The sequence below is a fragment of the Drosophila bipectinata genome, chromosome 2L, assembly GCF_030179905.1.
Source record: "Drosophila bipectinata strain 14024-0381.07 chromosome 2L, DbipHiC1v2, whole genome shotgun sequence".
In the NCBI taxonomy this organism is placed as follows: domain Eukaryota; kingdom Metazoa; phylum Arthropoda; class Insecta; order Diptera; family Drosophilidae; genus Drosophila; species Drosophila bipectinata.
The window spans coordinates 11,660,413-11,682,225 of record NC_091736.1 but is presented as its reverse complement, the minus strand read 5'-3'; the positions used below and the strand labels follow the sequence as shown (position 1 = coordinate 11,682,225).

The window sequence follows — 21,813 nt, the reverse complement described above, 5'->3', positions numbered from 1 at the left end:
CAGAGCAGTGGGAACAGAAAGTACACATTCCTTTGTTATCGAAAGTTATCGGTTCGTTGTCCACCACTAATGCAACTCAAAACACGTGTGGAGTGCGGTCGTTTATTATTCCGCGTAAAGAATTTTTATTTCAAAAGGAAGGAGAACATAACGCATTAAAATGAGTACCGCATTGGCCCAACAGTTGAAGAAACTGGCGGCGCCGCAGACGTCCGTCTCCTTGGCGGACGCGCGGAGCCGGGCCTCGATTCTGTTCGACCCAAAGGAGGCCGCCACCAAAGACCGACAGGCCATCTACGAAATTGGAGTGGTGGGACTGCAGGAGCTGACCGAGCTGAACCCGGCCTTCAAGGAATTCCACCTGACCCTTTTCGACGAAGCCACCCTGACTCTGGAGCGAGCCGTGGAGCTGCCGGAAGTCAATAAGATGTTGGACACAGCAATCGGAAAGTTTCTGCGGCTATTGTCGCCTTACTTGCTGCTGCGGCCCGCCCACATGGCATTTGAATGGCTGCTGAGGCGTTTCCAGGTGCACGAGTACAACCGCCGGTCGGTAATGGGCCTCATCCTGCCCTACCACGAGACCAATGTGTTTGTCCAGGTCCTGAAGACTATGCGAATCCGTTCCACAGACGCCGACTGGGCCTGGCTGCGTCGCCTTCAACGCCCTGGAGTCCCACTCGCAAAGACGGCCATCGTCAACCGGGCAGCCAACAATCCAGCCTTTCTCGGATTCATCTGCAAAAGCACCCAGAAGGCAGTCAAGGAGCTGGGTCCTCGGGCCTACCAATTGCAGGCTCAGATCAACTTTTACGCCACCGTGGTGGTGGGCGCCTTGCAAACAGCTCAGCCTCTGCAGGATTGGCATGTAACCACTATTCTCGAGTCGCTGCTGAAGAGCCTCGTATCGGACAACGTGGACTTCATGGCTGCCGCCTATGTGATTATTGCCCAGCTGGTTTCTCGCACCAAGCTCAAGAGCAAGATCTGCAATGCCTTGTTGGAACGTGTGGGAAACTGTCCCTTTGAGCGGCTTCAGAACGAGTCGCTGCTCCTGCTGCTGTGCATCTACGGAAAGCAGCAGCATGCTGTGCCGCACTTCACGCCGGGCACCATTCTTAACTTGGTGGGACAAAAGTGGCTCATCCCGGCGTTGGCATCTCTGGCCAAGGGCAACATCGCCATCCAGTCGATCTGCATTCCGCTCGTGACGGGCGCCGTGGCAGCCATCCGAGAAGACGATCCCGCTTCTAGTACCCACAAACAGTTCCTGGATAACTTGTTGTCTGAGGTGCCCTTGGCTTCTTCATGTGCTCAGCAATTGATCAAGTGAGTCTTCGTTAGAACTTAACATTAGAACTCTAATCTTAATCTCCCTTTCTTTTAGCTGCTTTTTGGATGCTTTTGTGGCAACGGAGGCCCCTGAGCCCATGGACACTCTGGAGTACAATGACGATACAATCGTAATCGACTCCGATGATGAAGCCGAAACAGAAAAAACCAGCTTTGATACTTGGTATTCTTCGTATTTGGAGAAACTAGAGCGTCGCTATCCGGAGGCATTCGACTTGTGCGTCAAGGAAGCCCTGAGAGCCAAATCCAAGACAAGTAATCGCCAGCAGGCCCTAAAGATAGCTCTGGGTGAGTATAACAAACTGTGACAATTGAACCAATATTGTAATATAATCACATCCCTAGGTTTCCGTCTCAACACCTCCGACGAAAAGGCTAAGAGCGCCTATGAGAAGCTCTATCACTACAGCTCCGACTGGCGTCTCAGTGCCGTCCAGCAGCTGTTGAAAAGTCTAAACTTGCCCAAGAAACGAGAGCGCAGCGTAAAGTTGTTGCAAGAATGCCTGCTGGACCGTATTAACGATGAGAGTGGTGCGGTGGTGGCGGCTCTCCTTGGATTGCCACAGAAACCATGGTCGAAATATTGGAACCTCTGCAGTTGGCTAAAACCCTGTGCCGGCGGGTTCAACGCGCCCAGTCCGAAAAGGATGCAGAGTGGCAAGCGGTAGTCCCACTCGCCGTGCGTCACCTCACCACCACCCATGTCAGTGGCACCTACGACTCCAATCTGGTGCTGCTGGCGCTGATGCCACTCGTCTTTCCTGAAAAGCCTCTAACAAAGGACGAGCATCAAGCTCTGCTGATTGTGATTGGCAGCGAGTTCGCCAGCAGGGTTGCGTTCCTTGGAGAGCTGAAGGTTACCGATACCTTTGAGGAGTTCAAGCTCAACGAACATCGTCAGCACTTCCTGGATATAATTTCGGGAACTGAGCAGAAGCTGGTAAGTCAAGAAAGAGCCTTGCTCCAAAGCATTGAAGATCACGGTGGAGAGGCCTACTTGCTGGACGCCTCCCAGCTAACCCACCTGCTGCTGTTGCTCACCGCCTACGCAAAGAGGGAACTACAACCGGAGGAGAGTCTCCACATATTGGAAAAGATCTCCCTTTATAGTCCGCGACTCCAGTTCCGTATGGTTAAAGGTCATGGCAGTGGTCAGGAGTTCGTTCCGCTGCAGTTGTATCTAGATTTCCTTCTCACTTTGGTGAAAAACACCAAGTGGACGTCGTTGGCTTCCATACCATGGACTGAGATAACCGATGAACTGCGTCTGTGCCTGCGGCTCGTGGACATCCACTGCAAGCAGGTGTTTTCGGAGCGTAGTGATCAGAGCGAGCACCTCGAGTGGACGCGCTCCCTCCAGCAATGTCTGGCTCTGATGCTTCCCGAGGCCCAAGATCGACTGGAGCTGCTGACAAACTTTTACATCTTCGAGAGCTTGCCGGAACTGTGGCCACGTAGCTCAGACTACACTGTATTCCGCCTGCAGGGTTTCCTGCTACTGGATGCAGTGCTGTCGAATCAGAAGTCGCAACTGGACGTCGGTCTGGTCCACGTATTGCGAGTGGCCAACGCCTGCGGATCGCCACTTCACACCCTGCGGCTGCAGGCCATCAACACGCTGCAGTTGATGAGCACCCGGAAGCTGGTCGCCCACGTGGAGCAGCTGGTGCGATTATTGCTGCAGCGGCGGAGTGAACTGGGTATGGATCACGAGCAGTACGCCCTCATTCTGTACACCATTCTGGAGCCCGAAAACGCGACTGCAAAGGAAAAGTTGGTCCTCTCCAAGCTGAAGCGTGCGGTGCTGGCCCTTGCAGCCGATCCCGAGCAGGCACCTACTTGCACTGCCGCCTTGCTGGTGGCCTTGAAGCACGTCAACAGCGAGCACTTCCTCGGGGAACTACTGCCTCTGGGCCTGGCATCCCTGAAGAAGATCACCGCCGCCGTGGGCGAGCAACGGTTGACGCAGCTCCCGTGGCCGCACAGCGACATCTACAAATCGGTGATGGAGCGTTTCGCGGGAAGCGTGGCGCTAAATGTGTTGCTTCAGAAGGCCTTGGCCTGGGAACTTCGGGAGACCAGCTTCGCCCATCACGACCCCTACATCCAACTGGATACAAAGCTGCAGCCCCTGCCGTGTGTCCTGCTGAACAGCCTTACCCCAGAAACCTTCGAGCGTCTGCAGGCCCAGCACAAGGTGGCTCTCATCAAGCTGATTGTGGAAGCGGCAACACTCTCGGACAACGACAGCATCTTCCTGGCCAGCCACCGCTTGCTGAAGCGCTGCCGCCTGGAGTGCAAGCCTCTTGTGCCGATCCTAGCGGAGATGGCCGCCAGTAAGGGACAGAAGCCGCAGCAGGAGCGTGGAAAGACTGCCAATAAACGACGCTCTGCAGGGGACAACCTGCAATTAGACTTGACCAGCTTATCCTGGAAGAAGGGCATGACATTACTGGAACTCCTGGAGCACAAGAAGCTGCTTGTTGGAGCTGAGCTGTTGATTCCGTCACTGTTTGAGCTTCTCCAGGCCTGTCTTACGCTGGAGGAACAAAGTGCCGCTGAGTACCCCAAGCAGCTGATCCTCACCAGCTTGCTCCACTCGTGCCAAGTGGCTCAAGCTGCAGGCGTTCAATTGGCCAAGACCCTGCCGGAGTCCAGTTTCCGCATCGAGCTGGTGGTCCAGTGCCTGCGGAACACGCGGAATCCTCAGACTCAACAGCACGCCCTGCTCTTCCTCGCCCACTGCGCTGGCATGTATCCACAGCAGGTGCTGCACAAGATCGTGGAGATCTTCACGTTCGTGGGCTCCACAGTTGCCCGACTACACGACGCCTTCAGCCTCCACATCATCCACAACGTGGTGGAGTCCATTATTCCCATTTTGCCGCAAACGACGGGCGGGAAGGAAAACTGATCATCCCGGTTCTGAAGGTCTTCGCCGACATTTGCACGGATGTGCCGGTACACAGGAGGCTGCCCCTGTATGCTACACTGTTCCGCGTTCTGGATCCCAAGGTGCACCTCTGGCAGTTCTTGTGCATCCTGTTTGAAGCGCAGGTTATGCTGGACCAAGGTTCCAAAAAGGTTTCCCCGGAGAAGTCGCGATTGGACTTTGCCTCCGAGCTTACCTTGATGTTCGAGGATCCCGTTGTTGCCCTGCGAACTGCCATCCATCTGCTGGACTACCTGGCCAAGCTGCCAGCGAACAAGGGCAATCAGTTGACGGCGGCAGACAGAAACTCCTCCATCCTGGACACCGAGCAGAAGCTCTTCGACGTGCGCAACAGTTCCTTTAAACAGCTCCGCCATTACAAGTATCTGATATTGGAATTCCTCTCCGGAATCAGCAGCAGCAAAGAGTGGCAGGCCAAGATGAAGCGTCCCGATCCCACGGAGCTGCTGCCCCACTACCAGGACTTCATCGTCAAGACCCTGGCGTACGTGGGTGTGGTCAATGAAGCCATTATATCCACTGCCGAGACGCCGCTGCTCCAAAAGTACTGGAGGGTGTTGGCGAACTACGCCCACGATGTCCTGGACAATGCCATTGGACTGCTGGCGCCGGAGCACTTCCTCGGCGTCATCACAGAGCTGCTGCAGCACGACCTGGTCCATGTGCGCATCAAGGTCTTGGAGCTACTGGTCACCAAGCTCAGCCCCACCAACGATTACTTCCAGCAGTCGCCGCCCGATAACTTCGGTGTCCTCTTCGCCCCACTGGAAGCCATTATTAATGGAATCCTGGAGTCTGGCGCCGCCAATGCCCAGCATGCTCAGCTTCAGCAGACGGCCCTGCACGCCCTGCAGCTCCTGGCCCACCGCCATGGCCGTGACTTCATCGACGAGTGCCGGTCCCTGTTGGCTACTCTTACCAAGATCACCAAACGGCGCGCCAATGTGCCCAAGGCAGTGGTCGGCAATGTGGTGCTCACTCTCGTGGAGATCTGCGCCAGCTTGAAGGCTCATGCCCTCGCCCAGCTGCCCAAGTTTGCGCCACAACTGACCGAACTGCTGAAGGAACAGGTGCAACAGATGACGACGCTAAAAACGGGTCCGGACTATCTCTGCTCAACGCTCGTAAATGGTACGTCTCATTTCTAAAAGAAATTACCTTTTTTTTTTAAAACTGGACTTCTATTTTTCAGCTCTCCTCAAGCTTTTCAAGGCCTTGCCTCTTTTCCTGGGCCCCTACCTGGTGGACATCATCGGGGCTCTGGTGCGTCTGGGAGTGCAATTGGAACACCCTCAGCTGCTGCAGGATAAGCGTGCCCAAGCGCTTAGAGCGCAACTGGTAGAGGCTTGGACTGCGGTGGCCCAGGGCGTGGAGGTGCGCATCCTCGTTCCCAGCTGTTCCAAGGCCTATTCCTGCCTGCTGGAACACCAGGCCTACGATGAGGTCGGCCACTTGATGCAGCAGCTGCTGCTACAGTGCATCCGGCACAATACGACGCAGCAGTTGCAGCCAGTACAGGATGCCCTGAGCGAACTGTTCCTGCAGGCCCTCGAGTTCCGGCTACAAGTGCGGGGACGCGGCGTGGACAGACAAACGGTCTCGGAGGTGGAGGGCGCCATTGCGGAGACCGTTGTGACCTGGAGTCTGAAGCTGTCGGAGGCCAACTTCCGGCCAATGTACTCCCGGGTGCACAAGTGGGCGCTGGAGAGCGACGAGAAGGAGACTCGTCTCACCTATTTCCTGCTGACCAACCGGATAGCCGAAGCTCTCAAATCGCTTTTTGTTCTCTTTGCCAGCGAGTTTGTGGACGATTCTTCCCGCCTCCTGGCCGAGCACAACACCATTCGGCCAGGGTTCTCCGCCGGGTATCGCGAGGATGATGTGGAGCTGTTGACCGCCATCCTGGGCACTCTGCACAACGTGTTCCTGCACTGCAGCGAAGACTTTATTAACGAGCACCGTTTCAATGCCCTAATGACGCCGTTGGTGGACCAGCTGGAGAACGACTTGGTTCTGGGCAGCGAGGAGCTGCAGCAGGCTCTCACCAATTGCATCGCCCAACTGGCAGTGGCCACCAACGACGTTATGTGGAAGCAGCTCAACGGCCAGGTGCTCCTCAAGACCCGCACCCCCACGCCAGAGGTCCGAATCCTAGCCTTCAACAGTTGTGTGGCCATCGCCCGCAAGTTGGGCGAAGGCTTTGCTCCACTCCTGCCGGAAACAGTACCGTTTATTGCGGAGCTACTGGAGGACGAGCACCAGCGAGTGGAAAAGAACACGCGCACGGCGGTGCAGGAGTTGGAGACTATTCTGGGCGAACCAGTACAGAAGTATCTTTAAATTTAAAAAAAAAAATTGAGTTCTAAAAAATAAATGTTAAATATTCATATATTAATCATTAATATTCGTAAAATATTGTTTTTAAACTTATTTATTTACTTCATTCGGAATGAAAAGTCCACTTAGTCTAATGTACAATAAGAAAACAATCAACATGATCTTGGGCTTGGTCTTGGCCTATGTGTTGTAGGTGTAGGAGATGGTGGGTATGTGGGCGTTGTTGAGCGTGTTGTCGTGCGTCTCCTTGTCCTCGGGAATCTCAGGGTCCTCGCGCTCCTCCTCCTCGTCAATGATGCTGATGTCGCGGATGGAAGGCCGGTGGCTACGACGCCAGCCAGTGAGATCCTGCGGCTGTTTGGTCTTGGTCAGCAGCTTGGTGCCCGTCACGGAGATCAGGATGGCGCCGAGCGGAGCGGTCAGGACGATACTGAATACGCAGATGGTCTGCACGATGTTCGCCCAGTTACGTTCGTCATCGGTAGAGTTCTCGTCCAGATGCTTGAGGGCCACGGGTCCAAGAGCAGCCTGCACGGTGGCCTTGGCCATCCAGGAGAGACCCACGAAGAACTTCTCCTTGGTGTTGAGCCGGTCGCCGAAGGCTATGCCAGCGGTGGTCAGGATGCGGATAATGGCGCCCGTGAAGATGCAGGCCGCTCCCACCGATACTGTGTGCGAGTCCAGCTCGCGAATCTTGATGGTGGCGCCGGTCAAGCCGAACAGGATCGGTTCGAAGATCATCCAAAAGATTTCGAAGGCGGTGGACACCGGGTTGTCCTCGACGTCCCAGCCATCCTTGCACCAGAAGAGGTTGGAGACGAACGCCGAGAATACCACGGCCAAGGGACCAGCTCCCTCGAAGCCCAGTTCTTCGCTGCCGTAGATGGCCATCAGGCCGCCGGTGAAAAGGAGCAGCGTCCTCAAGGGCACCACATAGGCATCACCCTTCTCAGGGAAGATACGTGCCAGTGTTCCCCAGACGACGCCAAAACCCAGACCACCCAGGATGCAAACGGGGGCCTGGGCAATCTGGTAGCCCAGTCCCTTGTCGGAGAACATCACCGTGCTGATAATGCCAAAGATGGCCACTGAGAGCGCATCATCCACACCGGCCACGGCCACCACCAGGGTGGGAATGCCCTTGGCCACGCCGTAGCCCTTGGTGCGCAGTCGGAACAGGCAGGGCACAACCACAGCTGGCGAAACGGCCGCAATGATGGAGCCCAGCAGGAAGGACCAGATCCAGGGAAGATCGAGCAGGAAGTGAGACATCACCGCCATGACAACTGCCTCCACGCACCACGGAATGATGCCCAGCTTGAGGATGGTTTTGTACACTTTCTTGAAGGCCTCCGGCTCCATCTCGAGACCAGCTCGAGTCAGGATGATGGTCAGCGCGAATTTGCGCAGGTGAGCCGTCACCTTGGAGAAGTCACCATCGAGATTCACCCAGCCAACGTTCTGGAAAAGGGAAATAAATAAAATGGGAAGAAATAGTTAGCCAAGGTCTTGAAGGATAACCACTTTTGAAGGATAACACTCACCTGGAAGAGAATGCCCACAAGGAGCATGCCAATTAGTCGGGGAAGGGTAGTCAGCGATATCAGGTAGCCACCAAAGTTGGCGGCCACAGTGAGAACGACGAGACCAAAGAGCTGTCCTCCAGGGGCAGCCGAGTCGCCAATGATCACAAAGGCTGTGATCCAAATGAGGACACCTATAACAGGATATAATAATGAATTAAATCAGATATACCCAAAGATCAAGGATTCTCTTACCAATCAAAATTAATGAAATTAATCGGGAAACAGTCCTGAAAGTGGGACAGAGCGGGTAGGGGAAGATCTTCTGCCAGAAGGGCGGCTCCCAGGAAGCGGATGGCTCCTCGCCGCGGCACTTGAGACAGAATGTGTACATCCAGGATTCCTCCACATAGTTGGCTCCACCATTGCTGTCTCCTCCGGAGTTGTGGCCCATCTGGTGGCCATTGTACTTGGCATTGAGCACGTCCAGAGCATTTTGTCGATAGTTCTCTGCAAGATCAGAATAATTTAGTTCTAGGATCTATATTATAAAATTTAAATAAAAATAGGTTGCGAATCATCAAGGCTTGTTTACTGGAAACGGCAGCTGGAAAAGTATCTCATCACCCGTGATGAAACTCTAATTAGGTGATAACTATGGGTCTTTTTTTGAAGGGGAGCCCATGATCAAATACGTCAAAGGCAAACCCACAACATTTCCGATAATTGATAATGTCAACTTGAATATGAAATAGACGCAAAACCAGCGCCTCTCATCAAACATACGCCGAACTTGAGATATTTGCTATTTTAACTGGTTAATTCATATCACAATCTCAGCCAGAGTGTGATAAAGTCGAACTCAATTTTGTGAAGTATTTAGGTGGGAATCTTCCACTTCTATTGTTAAATTTTGGTAAACTTTTGGTATAGGAAGAGGAATGTCTCTAAACTTACTCATACTCAAGATATATCCGTCAGAAATGTGTTTTTTAGATAGGCCGCCAATGATTAACTGCCATTAAAATATTTTAAACTCTTTTACTTAAAAAATATAGTCATTATTAGCTAAGAATTTTAAATTCCAATACCGTTAAATCAATCTTAACGGCAAGCCTTCTTTTTTATGAAACGTTTCAAATTCTTAATTCATTTTTGCGGCAAGCCCCTTTCTACTTTTTAATGGTTCACTCAACCAATTCCTCGCAAAATTCCTTAAAAATAAATATTAAAAAACTCACCATAACTATGCGTTGAACCACTATCGCTTTCATTGGCGTGGGGCACTGGTTCCTTCAGAATGCTCTTCCTTCGCGCCGGTCCGATATCCGAGTGCGAGTGTGTGGAGGTCTGTCGGGGAAATTTCGTTTTATTCAAGACTTATTTTTAACCCACCGATTTCGTTATCTTCGAACTGAAACTCATCCGATAATCAAGGCAGGTACAAAATGTACGCAAACGACTATTTTCATTAGGAGATTAAACGAACAGTCCTCACAAAATCCGATTTTACGATGCCCGCCAATCGAACCGACTGATCACGGTTGTAATCAACAACCACACGGCACACCCGAGCTCTCACCTGTGAAATTTTCCGCCTGGGGTTCTGCTCATAGGCGGGATTATCGTATCCGGAACCTCCGCCTCCGATTACAGGCGGATCCGAAATAATGCTGACCCGTCGCTTGGGCTGGCTCTCTATGACGATGGTGCTCTTGTGGTTTCCGGATCCATTGCCACTGCCATTGGCATTCGGCATGGGTACATCGCTGTGGACAGGTATGGGTGAGGGGGCCAAAATGGTGGTCGGTGTGGTGATAATCGCTGGAGGACCTCCGACAGAGGAGTCCTCGCGGGCGGCTGGCTCTCCCGTGGCCGTCATCTTGTGGCTCTGTCGAAAGGGAGTTTTAGCCATGATTATCTTTGGTCGATTGATTGGTTTATGGATAATATTATGATGTTAATGGCGGCTAGGCTTACACTGAACATCTGCCGCCGTTGCGAATGGAAGGAATAAAAATATTAATAAGCGATACGCGACTTTTTACAACTATCTCGTTCGGCGTTTAGCAATGAAATAAATTCATTACCAAGCTCTGGGGACTCGGCCAGCTGCAGGTGCTAACTAATACTAAGGCAAAGCCCTATCCATACACAGACACCTGCTGTATGCGGCTATTATAAGTGCACTGAACAAAAAGAGAGGGTGCTAATGAAAAATACTGATGTTAGATCCCGAAGCAGGGGATACAACTTTTACTAAAAAGCGGCTTCCGAAAGTAAATAAATATAACAAGACAATTGTTCTTGATTTTTCCGGTAATAAAAAAACTTAATCTATTTAAAATCTATTAAGAAAACTGTAAATACATTTTATAGGAATAAATATTGTATTAACCAATTCATTGCAAATGGATGTTTATTACTTATCGCGCATACGCCCTGTGGACCAGGAAACAAAAACTTGTTTTAACTAGAATGTTAAATAACTTTAAATACCTTGTTTAATAAAATATTTATAAATTTTAATAATTAATTGAGACTGTGATATAAGCTATTGATTACAATTTATTTATTAAATATATTTATTTTTCAGATTTTATAAATTACGCTTAAAAGTAAAAGTTAATCCAATTTTAATCATTTCGCTCAACTTTATTTTTTTTTGCAGTGTACATGTGAAAATTTGTGAAGTTGTGAAAACGTTAAAGAGTAACGTAAATATTAAATAAATATTGTAAAAAAATATACTGAAAACCCCAATAAAAATTAACAGCAATTAGCTTTAATTATATCACTGGGGCGACTAGCACAAAATGCGGTCTGTGATATGGAAACATTTGTGTATCTGGGGACCTATGAATATGAAAAAACCTGGTCGGTTGTCACTTTGATGACCAAGAAGTGTTTTTAGATATTTATTTGGCGTTCAATTATGACGCGTTTTATCTAAACAAATTCACGTGAGTCCGGGCCAGGCTTAGAATGTATTTTTTGTTTTTTTTTTACTTTTATTTTTACCGTCGCGTCGAGATGTCTCGAAATAATGAGTCTGAATTGATTATTTCATACATTTGGGTGATTATTTGTTTTTTGGGTCTTTCCGTTGTTTTTGTATTGTTTTTTTTTTTTTTTTTTTTTTTGTGGCTAAGAGAATAAATGTGACAACAAGTCATGCGGTTCGTTAGCTGAAATCAAACAAAACCACAGGCCTGCCGGTTGCCTGGCAAAATGTTGATTTTAAAATATTTTTTGTCGTTTTGTTTGATATTCAAGAGTTATACAATTTGCTAATTTATGGTTCACACAAAAGCTTGCAGCACATATAGCAGTTGACAATTAATATCAAATTCCTGTGTAATGGACCAAAAAATGGGAAGTAATTTCGCCTCCAAAGGAGATACCTCCGATCGTAGTCATTTCAATTACTTTGCCATTAAAGAATGTGCAACATGTTGACTTTATTCACGCTCTGATTAGAACCCTAAATATAGACTTAAATATGTATGTCCAGGGTGGCCCAGGGGTGTTGATATCAGGAAGGGAATGGAGTACTATATTTGCAATCACAACTGCATAATTGGCCAGCCACGCTCAATGTTTTCAATTTTCACCTTTAATTAGCGCCGATTCAACAAATGTCTGCTATTGATATGAGTAATTTGCCGCGATAAAAATTGTTTTAGACAATATTTATGCTTGGACAATCACCTCAGGAGTCAGACAGGGTCTGAGATAGGCTTTCCTTGTGATTCGGACTGAAGCTGAGTCTTAATCTGGAGCTATGAGTGCCTCCAAGTGGCACTTTTTGGGGGCTCGGGGCTCTAATTGACGCGTGTCTGGCCGCAGACAGTGGCGAGTTGACAAACTTTTCGGCACATGAGCATCAACATCATCATCAGCACCTTATCGGTATCATCATCGCAATTTCAGCGTCACGTGCTATCATGCGAACAAATGGCGAACAAAGCGACTTAATTAGCATTCGTGTGTCATCTGTTAATGTTTTAAGCCATAAAAGCAAATAAATATGGCCGTGTAAGTCTACAGAGAACACGTTGGTGTTCAGGTCACCTCTAGGGAACGATTTTTGGAGAATCCTTTAACAGGACAATTATGTTTTTAAAATTCCAAAAAAATTATATGAATAATTTTTAAAAACTTTGAAGCTTTCTTTATTAATACATTTTTGATTAAATTCTTTGATTGATTTATAAATAATATAGCTACTTCCCTTTTAACAATTTTTAAGCACAAATAACCTTAAGTACCCTTATAAACCATAAAATAAAGATGACCTAAAAAGCAAAGGGGAAATACCTCTCAAAAAGCTATTTTAGGGTTTTTTTTCGATGATTGCAAATTATTTTTTCATTTCTTTTTTTTTTTTGTCATCAGTTTTGCCGCTCTTTGACCTTGCTGGAGGTTGCCACCACCCCCTGCACAGCACCACCCACCGCCTGGGCAGCAAACCAAAAAGCATTTTGCATTGCCAACGAATCGACAACAACAAGGATTGAGTCTACGTGACATGTTTGCGAGATCGAATTGGCCGAGGCATAAGCAAATTCGAACAAGTTAGTTAGCTTGGGTCAGTTGACTGGAGCGGTTGTTGCCCAGTTGTTGGCCAAAGCCGGTGAAGAGCCGGTGGGCCCCACCTCCAATACTTATCAGGGGCGTTGCGTCGCCAAGCCATTTTCGGCCCATTCGTACCAAAAGGTTTTCTTAGCACGCTTCAGGCCTCATTGCACAACAGGCTCAAGCTTCAAATGGGGGGGCCTACTTAAGCATTTACATTTTACACGGATTTTCGAATTACGTAGGTGCCCTGATGATGGCCGAGGGTTTTTGTTTATTTTTTTGGTAGTAGTATCAGCTACTGGTGACGTGATTCGCTTTTAACTTGGCCCAGACGTCCCCCCAAACGCATTTCTGTTCTTTAAATCGTGTTTTTGTAATTAGCCCTGTTGTTGTTTTATTGTCATTGTGTTAATCTAATCGACGGCTCTCAGAGGGGACTGTCTATAGAACTGCTCAATAATAGATAATCATGGCAGATAATAAGTTTCGCATTCTTATACAATTAATCCCCAACTTGAATGCACAAAACGTGTACATTTTATAGAACAATTCACTTGAATTGTCGGAAATCCAAATGAAGGAAAAAGTTTTCGTCTTTTTTTTTTGTTTAATTCTTATCACTTAAAGTCACATGTGCTATATAGAAATATTTTTGTTATTTAACTAATTTTCCGCTCAAGCCCTTCTATATTTGTATGAGTTTTAAGTTCATTTGAAAAAGACTAGAGATTCTAGGAAGTTCAAGGAAATGGCGTATAATTAATACTATTAGAATTCTAGACTAATATTACTTCACTTTTAATAATATTTTTTATATTAGGTATTTTTTAAATATTTATTTTTGAAAGGCTACAGATGAACTCTTTTGTAAAAAATCAGTTACATTTAAATTTTCTAATCAGTTTATTCAAAGGCGTACATGGCGTATAATTAATATCGCTAGAACTCTCGTTAGAATTTTTTAATAATGTGATTCGATTTATATTTTCTGTATTACTTTAGGGGAATATTTTAGTTAGAAGACTAGAGTTGGAAGGCATACCCCTTAAAGTAATAAACTCTTCTTAGAACTTTGAAGAAATGTAAGTCTGTTCTGTTTTTGAAAAAATTTCCGTCAACCTTTTAAAAGCTAATAGACTCCAAGCACCTGTATTCTGAATAATATTAAAAACAACGTATTATTGTTCCATTTTTTTTATAACGAGTCCCAACAATTGCAATTCATATCTTTCCCAATTGGGCATCAATAAAGCTCTGTTTATTGCCGCGGATCGTTTCCTGATTTTATAACTTCAGATTGACGTCAACAAGTCGCAGTTCAACTCTCAGCTCCGGTTTTGCGTTTCAATTGATGGATCAATTGATCAATCGTGGAGCAGAATAATATCAGTGATCGGTGAAATTAAAAGGAATTCCTTAAATAGATTGAATTGAAGTTGGCCAATTCTTTTATTGCAGTGTTTGGCTTAATCGTGGCCAGGCTTTCACAAGGCTATCTCGAGTCGTATATTTGCATTAATTTATAACAAATATAAAAGACTTTCAATGATTGATCGCATCATTTAGAAAATCCATATAATATATTACTGTTCTCGGCTCTGAAATGCGGTCGATAAGAAAGGGCGCTTACCGAAAAAGATTTAGTAATAAAAACCGAAATCGAAAAAAGGAAAATAAAAATCCACTAACCACTTGACAGAGGTGACCATAAAAAGCGAAGGGGCCACGATTGGCTATCGATTGTTGGCCAGATAAGAGAGGGAGCAGGGTAGGGGTGGTGCTGGGGCTGGGCTGGATTGGGGTGGTCACCCCTTATCGTTCCGCCGGATGAGTTAATTGGCTTATATTGCCCTACTAGCCGCTGTGGGCTACCGGGTGACGGTGTCTCGATTGTGATTGATTCCAAATGCTAAATACGCAGCCCGTTGACTGAATTGCAGTCCCGATTGTGATCCGATCGCGAAATATGTGTGATTACTCCACTTTCGAGTGTTTCATTAACACAGCCACTCCACTCGAATATCAATCAGCCATGAAACCCATTCCCATCGGTACGCTCATTTACGATTTTAAAGTTCGATTTCCCCCCGATTTCCTTTTCGGATTTCGGTTCGGCTTACTTCTCGGGAATGTTTTCTTTATCTCACGCTCACTCAATTGCGGGAATTGTTTATTAAAAAATTATCAATATCTGTAATCCGATGTCGGCTCTACTTCACACCACACCCCACCTGTTTGTTCTGGCTCGGCCTTTTGTCATTAGTCGCGTTGACAACTGCTAATTGCGGTAAGTGTTTATTGGCCCAATTTTCGAGGTATATGATAAGATTCGGTTTTGGTTTCGTTTTTAATTATGCATGTATTTCCCTTACATTCGGAATAGGTTTCGTCTTATCTCCGCTCTCTGGAGGAAACTTCCTCAGGTTATCTGGCTCGTTGGATGATTTACATTTTTGTTGATATTTTGGATGGGCATTAGAAATACTGTTTATAACACCGCTTTTAAAATTTATCTTGACAATATTGCTGCCATTATGTTATAACTATATATCAATTATAAATTACTATAGACTATTAACGATCGTATCGTAAACTCCTAAATATTTGTTTGTTATTCTTTCAAAACAAATTCTCATATAAATTAATAAAATTATTGAACCCTTGTGGAGTTCGCTTACAAATATTTTATAAATTATGGTACAATTGGTAGCACTGCTAATTGTTTTTCCTCATGCAATAAAATATTCTTATGCATTCATTTCAGAGTTCATTAAGAAATCATTCACTTGGCATTAATTTCGGTCAAAATGCAAATGAGAAGAATAAACGTAAATAAAATTTAATATATTATATGAAACAAATTAATAACTTTCGGAGCTCAGAGTCGAAAGCAACCGTTTTTAATCATAACCGAGTGTAATTTGCATTTGTGGCGGTTTTTTGCATTTAATTGGTCAACGCATGTCTACCAACAAAAAACACGTACGGCCAGATATGTGAAATATCTAAAGTATGTACTTTATTATATCACTAACCATACAGCATATAGACAACCCATTTCATACAACGAAAATGGACGCGAAAATTTCTTGCTACAGGCCCCAGCAGGCCCCAGAGCGGATTTCTTACGCTCTCTTACGCTCATCGTTCGTTCATCTTACGCTCATTCTCGCAATAAATGTTTTCTGTTTCTCAGTCTCTAAACGGAGCGCGATGAAGAAGGTTGGCCTGCGCTTCGGTTGATCTTTGTATGTATGCGTGTCACACATTCACATACATGGGTGTATGTGTGCGTGCGATTTCGTTTCGAAGCCAGCGCACAAAATTTTGATTTTTCTTACTTTTAAGGCTTGCTACCCTAACAAAATTCGGGTATTCGTTATTTGATGAAATGACGAAAGAAATTATATTATTTTTTATATTATATTTTTTTATTATTTCAGCATACATTTTTAATTTATTTAGGAATAAGATTAAGTGTTAGTAGTAAAATGTTTTCTGTATATATATTTTTACGAATCATTAAAAATCAATATACTGAGAAAGTGTCAGAGTATATTTCGGTCGGAGTCACTTAAAGCGCCGTTTGCTTTTAAGTTTTTGTTGTTCTGCAAGAGGCTTGTGCATGCCTACTCTAACGATGGAATGATTTTTAGGGGAGGGTGAAGACACGAAAACAGCTGATGGACTTGTTTACCTTTTTTGTTTACAATTTTTCAGGCACTTGTTATTATTTTGGGTTATTGTGAGATTTAATTAAATTATTGTCGTTAATTTAATAATTTCCTTATATATATTTCCTTATATATAATAACTTTAAAAAGTAATTTAATTCTTCACCCGTCTTCACCCTCCCCTAAAAATCATTCCATCGTTAGAGTAGGCATGCACAAGCCTCTTGCAGAACAACAAAAACTTAAAAGCAAACGGCGCTTTAAGTGACTCCGACCGAAATATACTCTGACACTTTCTCAGTATATTGATTTTTAATGATTCGTAAAAATATATATACAGAAAACATTTTACTACTAACACTTAATCTTATTCCTAAATAAATTAAAAATGTATGCTGAAATAATAAAAAAATATAATATAAAAAATAATATAATTTCTTTCGTCATTTCATCAAATAACGAATACCCGAATTTTGTTAGGGTAGCAAGCCTTAAAAGTAAGAAAAATCAAAATTTTGTGCGCTGGCTTCGAAACGAAATCGCACGCACACATACACCCATGTATGTGAATGTGTGACACGCATACATACAAAGATCAACCGAAGCGCAGGCCAACCTTCTTCATCGCGCTCCGTTTAGAGACTGAGAAACAGAAAACATTTATTGCGAGAATGAGCGTAAGATGAACGAACGATGAGCGTAAGAGAGCGTAAGAAATCCGCTCTGGGGCCTGCTGGGGCCTGTCGCAAGAAATTTTCGCGTCCATTTTCGTTGTATGAAATGGGTTGTCTATATGCTGTATGGTTAGTGATTATATCCACTGGCTTTAACGTTGAACTCAGAATATGAAATGAGTATTTTTGGTGCTCGGTGTTTGGGTGCTGGGTGTTGGGTGTTGGATTCTGGGTGTGAAAATGGGTTCTTTTAAGCTGCCAAAACCTACTTTGTATTCACGCGGCGGGCAGGAAATTAGAGAACTTTCCGTTGATGTCTGAAAATCTGCTGGCACTTTGTCACTTTGTCGTTTCACTTCAACTCGGAAGAGTGTAATTTCGTCAATTAATTAAGAACGAGAACCGAGAGTCGTTGCGCCGGCGAAGACTTTTACTTTCATGTTCACGGAGCCGGGGAACGAAATGGACGATGACGATCCGCAACCTGCTGCTTAAAAACACGACTAAATCGCTGCAAATTCTTGCAAGCGTTTTATAGGCACGCACACTCACACACACGCCTGCAGCTCGTTAATACAAAAAAGATGGAAGAATTCGAATCGAAATTAAGGCGCTACTCGCGCTCCCTCGCTCTCTGGGTCACCCGAAGAGCGCCCGAAGTTGGATCGCCCATGTAAGTCTTCTTTATCGTCTTCAGGTGCCGCGATCCACCCACCTGAGCACACCACCTCGCTCTTCGGCCATTCGGACGTAAATCAAACCCGTGTGTAAGCTAGACACTTGCCACTGCATTTCGATATCGCTCCATGGGTCTCAATGGGTATACGATCTATACGGTACGGTACAATAAATGGTCAACCAAGTAGTTTCCTGGACGCGCTTCCCATGCCACTCGACAATCGACAATTCTGGTCATAAATTCAATCTATCAGATCGGTGGGTAGGGTACTTTTCAAGAATTTACTATGGCGAATCCAATGTCATAGCTGTACTTAGCGGTGCGAAAATACATTATTTATGTAGCGGAATATACGACACGAAAAAGTATGCAATAAAAATGATTGATGACTCGAGATAACATTGGTTTTTCTTCAATTAGTCACTCTTGAAGCAGTCAATCAATCGAAAAAACGAAAGCATTTGATGGTTTTATGGCCAAGCTAATCAATTCATAACGCCACAGTCGCGACTTTATACTTAATGTATAATTCGATCAAGTTTAGAGGGGATTAGGTTGATGAATGTACTAATTACTGCTAGTTTTTAAATCGTTTTATTAAGCCAACTAAATCCTAAATCATTTTAAAACAGCTGATAGAAGCTAAATATAAAGAAACTCTGTTTACCTTTCCTGAGCATTACTGGCAAATCATAATACCTTCAAATTTTTTGATAGTCTCAGTTCTGACCTTCTTTGGTTTGATATCTCGGCCATAAAATATGTTTATCTTTATAAAGACTTACAAATGGTAGTCCTAAAAATACTAGATATGACCGTTAATGCAGATCATTGTCACAAATAATTGGATAAATTCTTGCATTTTTGGCTGTTTACTTTCAACTTTCATTTATTTATTTGTTTCAATTTGGGGATTTGAATAAATCAAACTTTACCTGCAATCTAATACCTGTATAATACTGCATGTGTTTTCATGCATGGCATTTAATATTTATTGTAAATTTGTTTATCTAATTTCCGGCAATATATTTACCAATTCTGTGCACCAAACTGTCCATATTGCATATTGTTTTTGCTCTCACACCGCTTTCAACCTGACACGCCGGTAACGACCGAATTCAATTGAATTCGAACAATCCGCAAAATTTGTAGAAATGTGTATAAACTTTTTGAATGGAAGTTCTCTAATTATTTGACGGGGCAAGTGGTGACCATAAAATGCGTCAGAGCAGCTATGTAAGTGGCGACTAAAAATGTAACAGGGCCAGGACCAGGACCAGAAACAGGAATTCGGTTGGGGGGTCACCATAAATTAACTTTGCCAAAATTACAAACATTTTCCCCATTAAAACCCAAATCACGGATCACCACACTCACACTTACACACACACACCCACCTATATATATACAAAAAACATTGGTTACAGAGACACATACATGGACACATGGCTGGATGGGAATGGAGCAATTTCAATTAAAGCTAATTACAACCAATATCGACTGCCAACAATGTCAAGCATCAAACACGACGAAGCCACCCAAAAGGAGGTAGGATGCTGTTAGTTTGGTAGAATGGATGAATGGGTGACTGGTTGGTTCCCTGGTTGGCCCGAAGCCCGGGTAGTGTCATGTCTGGGTCGTGCACTGAGAGAAACGGCGGTGATCCACTCAGAAGGTGTCACTCAATGTCCCGGCGAGGGCCGCCTGCGGGGTGTTAAGTCCTCCGAATGGGGAAACGTAAGTAAATGTTTTTGTCGTTGCAGCTGTCGTCCATTGGGATACGGCTGCCAGGGTGGTTCATGGTTTATTTTTACACATCCATCAGCTCAGCTCGTTTATCATGTGAAAAGGTTAATTCCTTGAAAGATATTTTAAAGCCTACGCTATATGTTCGTGACTAAAGAGTTTAAAGAGACTACGTGGCGTATACGTGATTTTTAGATCTTACAATATTTGTCTCTTATTAATCTTAAATTGATTTTGATGAGAAAAAAGGTTAATTTTACTCATTAAAATTAAGTAGAAAGCTTTTCGTAATCTTTGGTTGCATATATTAATTTTTGGAAAAGCTTTTCGTCGCCTTTATTACGCTAAATGGGATAAAGGGCGACAGATATTCTAATTTGAACAATAAAGGGAACACCCTACCAGGATGCTATGGAGGGGGTGTCTAAGTGGGCGGCTGCTGCTCGAGGGCCCACAAGGCAAAGTCTGAATTTGAGTCACAGCCCGTTGAAAATTCTCCCGTCGCTGCCGTGGAATAATTAAAGCAAATTTGCACTTCAGACAGTCGCCCGTGGAAAAAACAACGCAAACAGCTCAGTCCGCAACGCTGGCGACCCACAACAAGAGCGGAGCAAAACACCCAACCCAGGCACCGGCAAGGACTCCTCCTTCAGCGGTGACTGTGGCAATAACAACAAAAACAATATCAAAGGCAACAACAAAAACAACGCCGGCAGCTGCCACTGCCAACATCAGCAACAAAAAATAAAAAGGGTGCACCAAGAGTGCTTTGGAGGTGGAACTACGACGACAATGGCACCAACAAAACGCCAGTCAGCCGGGAAAGTATGCGAAAAAATTTGTATATCTATGTTTGTCCTTAGGTGTGTGCAAGCCAAGGTACAAATTTATATATGTGTTTGTGTGTTTATTCTAGTATAATATGGAATAGAGCCAGCAACACAAAAACAATGCCAGTGAGTGTCATAGAAAGTTGAAACAGGAGCGTACTTCGTATGGAAGAAGGAAAATGCTAGATGAAAATTGACTTGCATCCGAGAGTCTCCTTTTTTTATTGAAAATTCCCCAGTAATGGTTTCCAAGGTGAGCCGGAGCTTAGTATTGTAAATAAATCATTAAATCAAGGCTGTTCCAGTTTCCACTTCCGCAGAAACAAATTACACGAGACATCGGGTCGTATACGTAATATATTGGTGTTCGCATTAAGTATACGTAGCGTGGTACGCACTTTTTTGTAATAATACTTTTAAAAACTATAAAATTTATGAAATAATCTCGCAAAACATTATCTTCGTATGCGTAAACTTTACGTATGCCTAATATTACGTATACGTAGGAAAAATGTACCTATTTTTTAGAGCTAATTACGTAAAGTTAATATTACGTATACGCGTAGATATGATTCATATTAGAAAAAAATCATAAACAATACAAAATTAAAAGAAAATGAGAAGTAAAATTAACATATTTTTTTTAATCAAAGTCTAGAATTAAAATAAAAGAGTCTGCTCCAAAATGATGGCTATAGTAAGTTCGTTACTCCAGTATTAGGATAAAAAACCACAAGATGAGACACAATAGAAAGATTCATATCTGTTCATGTCTGTTTTTATCGTTCTATCGATTGAGAAATTGAATCGGTCCCATAGTAGACAATAATCGAGTATCAAATTTATATGTATGTATGTATTGCATTTTTCGCGCTATTATTTTTCCCCTTAGATGACTAATTTAGTGCGCCTCAAAAGTGGCCTGGAAACCTTGGCTCAAGCCCCCGTTCCGCTCCCTATTTCCCCACTAGCCGTTGAGAGAGAGTGGCGGCGAAAAAAAAATGAAAAAGGAAACCGAACAACGGCCGCGATGACGGACTCGTGCGGATGCTGCCGATGCCGATGACGATGCTGCTGGCTGCCGATGCTGATGCCGAGACTTTTCCTGTGGCTTTTCTCACTTGCTGAGCGCGCAACAAGGACCAAAAAATGCCAGCACAGCAGCAACAACAATGCCAACAACACCGCCACTGACTACAACAATAATAATAACGAATGGCAACAATAAACTGGGCTTGCGCCAAATACGAAATACGAAAATTTGTGGGAAAAACGAGCGAGCCTCTCGTGCGACGACAGCCACAATAGCAACAACAATGGCCCAACAATGTGGGAAAACAAAATCCTACACATACAAACACACACACACAGTAGCAGAAACACGAAGCTTCTCTCACAGGAAAGCTGCTCAAAGTCAAAGTTTTGGGTGCGTGTGATTGCGTTTGTGTGCTCTACAGCAGTGC

General features: G+C 44.8%; 2 protein-coding genes across 4 annotated transcripts; one reads left to right on the top strand and one right to left on the bottom strand.

The window, feature by feature from the left end:
* Positions 1 to 66: 66 nt before the first annotated feature.
* Positions 67 to 6,701, top strand: l(2)k09022 (HEAT repeat containing 1 homolog l(2)k09022). The gene is given in 6 exon segments (XM_017243552.3): positions 67 to 1,329; positions 1,388 to 1,641; positions 1,699 to 1,914; positions 1,917 to 4,261; positions 4,264 to 5,437; positions 5,499 to 6,701. Coding segments are annotated over 6 exon segments (6,306 nt in total). The 5' UTR covers positions 67 to 160; the 3' UTR covers positions 6,647 to 6,701.
* A 20-nt stretch (positions 6,702 to 6,721) lies between these two features.
* On the bottom strand, positions 6,722 to 17,600 carry Nha1 (Na[+]/H[+] hydrogen antiporter 1). Of its 3 annotated transcripts, none has more exons than XM_017243551.3 (6): positions 17,365 to 17,600; positions 9,749 to 10,057; positions 9,408 to 9,516; positions 8,422 to 8,676; positions 8,188 to 8,360; positions 6,722 to 8,104 (listed from the first exon to the last, which is right to left on the bottom strand). In XM_017243551.3, the coding sequence occupies exons 2-6, from the start codon at positions 10,046 to 10,048 to the stop codon at positions 6,824 to 6,826; spliced, it is 2,118 nt and encodes a 705-aa protein (XP_017099040.2). In that variant the 5' UTR covers positions 10,049 to 10,057; positions 17,365 to 17,600; the 3' UTR covers positions 6,722 to 6,823. The 3 variants fall into 3 exon arrangements, with proteins under 3 accessions (XP_017099040.2, XP_017099039.2, XP_043068548.1); XM_017243550.3 differs by lacking the exon at positions 17,365 to 17,600 and adding an exon at positions 10,147 to 10,248; XM_043212613.2 differs by lacking the exons at positions 9,408 to 9,516; positions 9,749 to 10,057; positions 17,365 to 17,600 and adding an exon at positions 9,124 to 9,207.
* Between the last annotated feature and the right edge of the window lie 4,213 nt (positions 17,601 to 21,813).

What these genes read in the sequence shown, in the direction of transcription:
- Nha1 (XM_017243550.3), bottom strand. An exon ending in AATTTCATTAATTTTGATTG is followed by an intron (nt 8,361 to 8,421) that starts GTAAGAGAATCC and finishes ATCCTGTTATAG; the next exon opens with GTGTCCTCATTTGGATCACA. An exon ending in TTGTGGGCATTCTCTTCCAG is followed by an intron (nt 8,105 to 8,187) that starts GTGAGTGTTATC and finishes TCCCTTTTCCAG; the next exon opens with AACGTTGGCTGGGTGAATCT.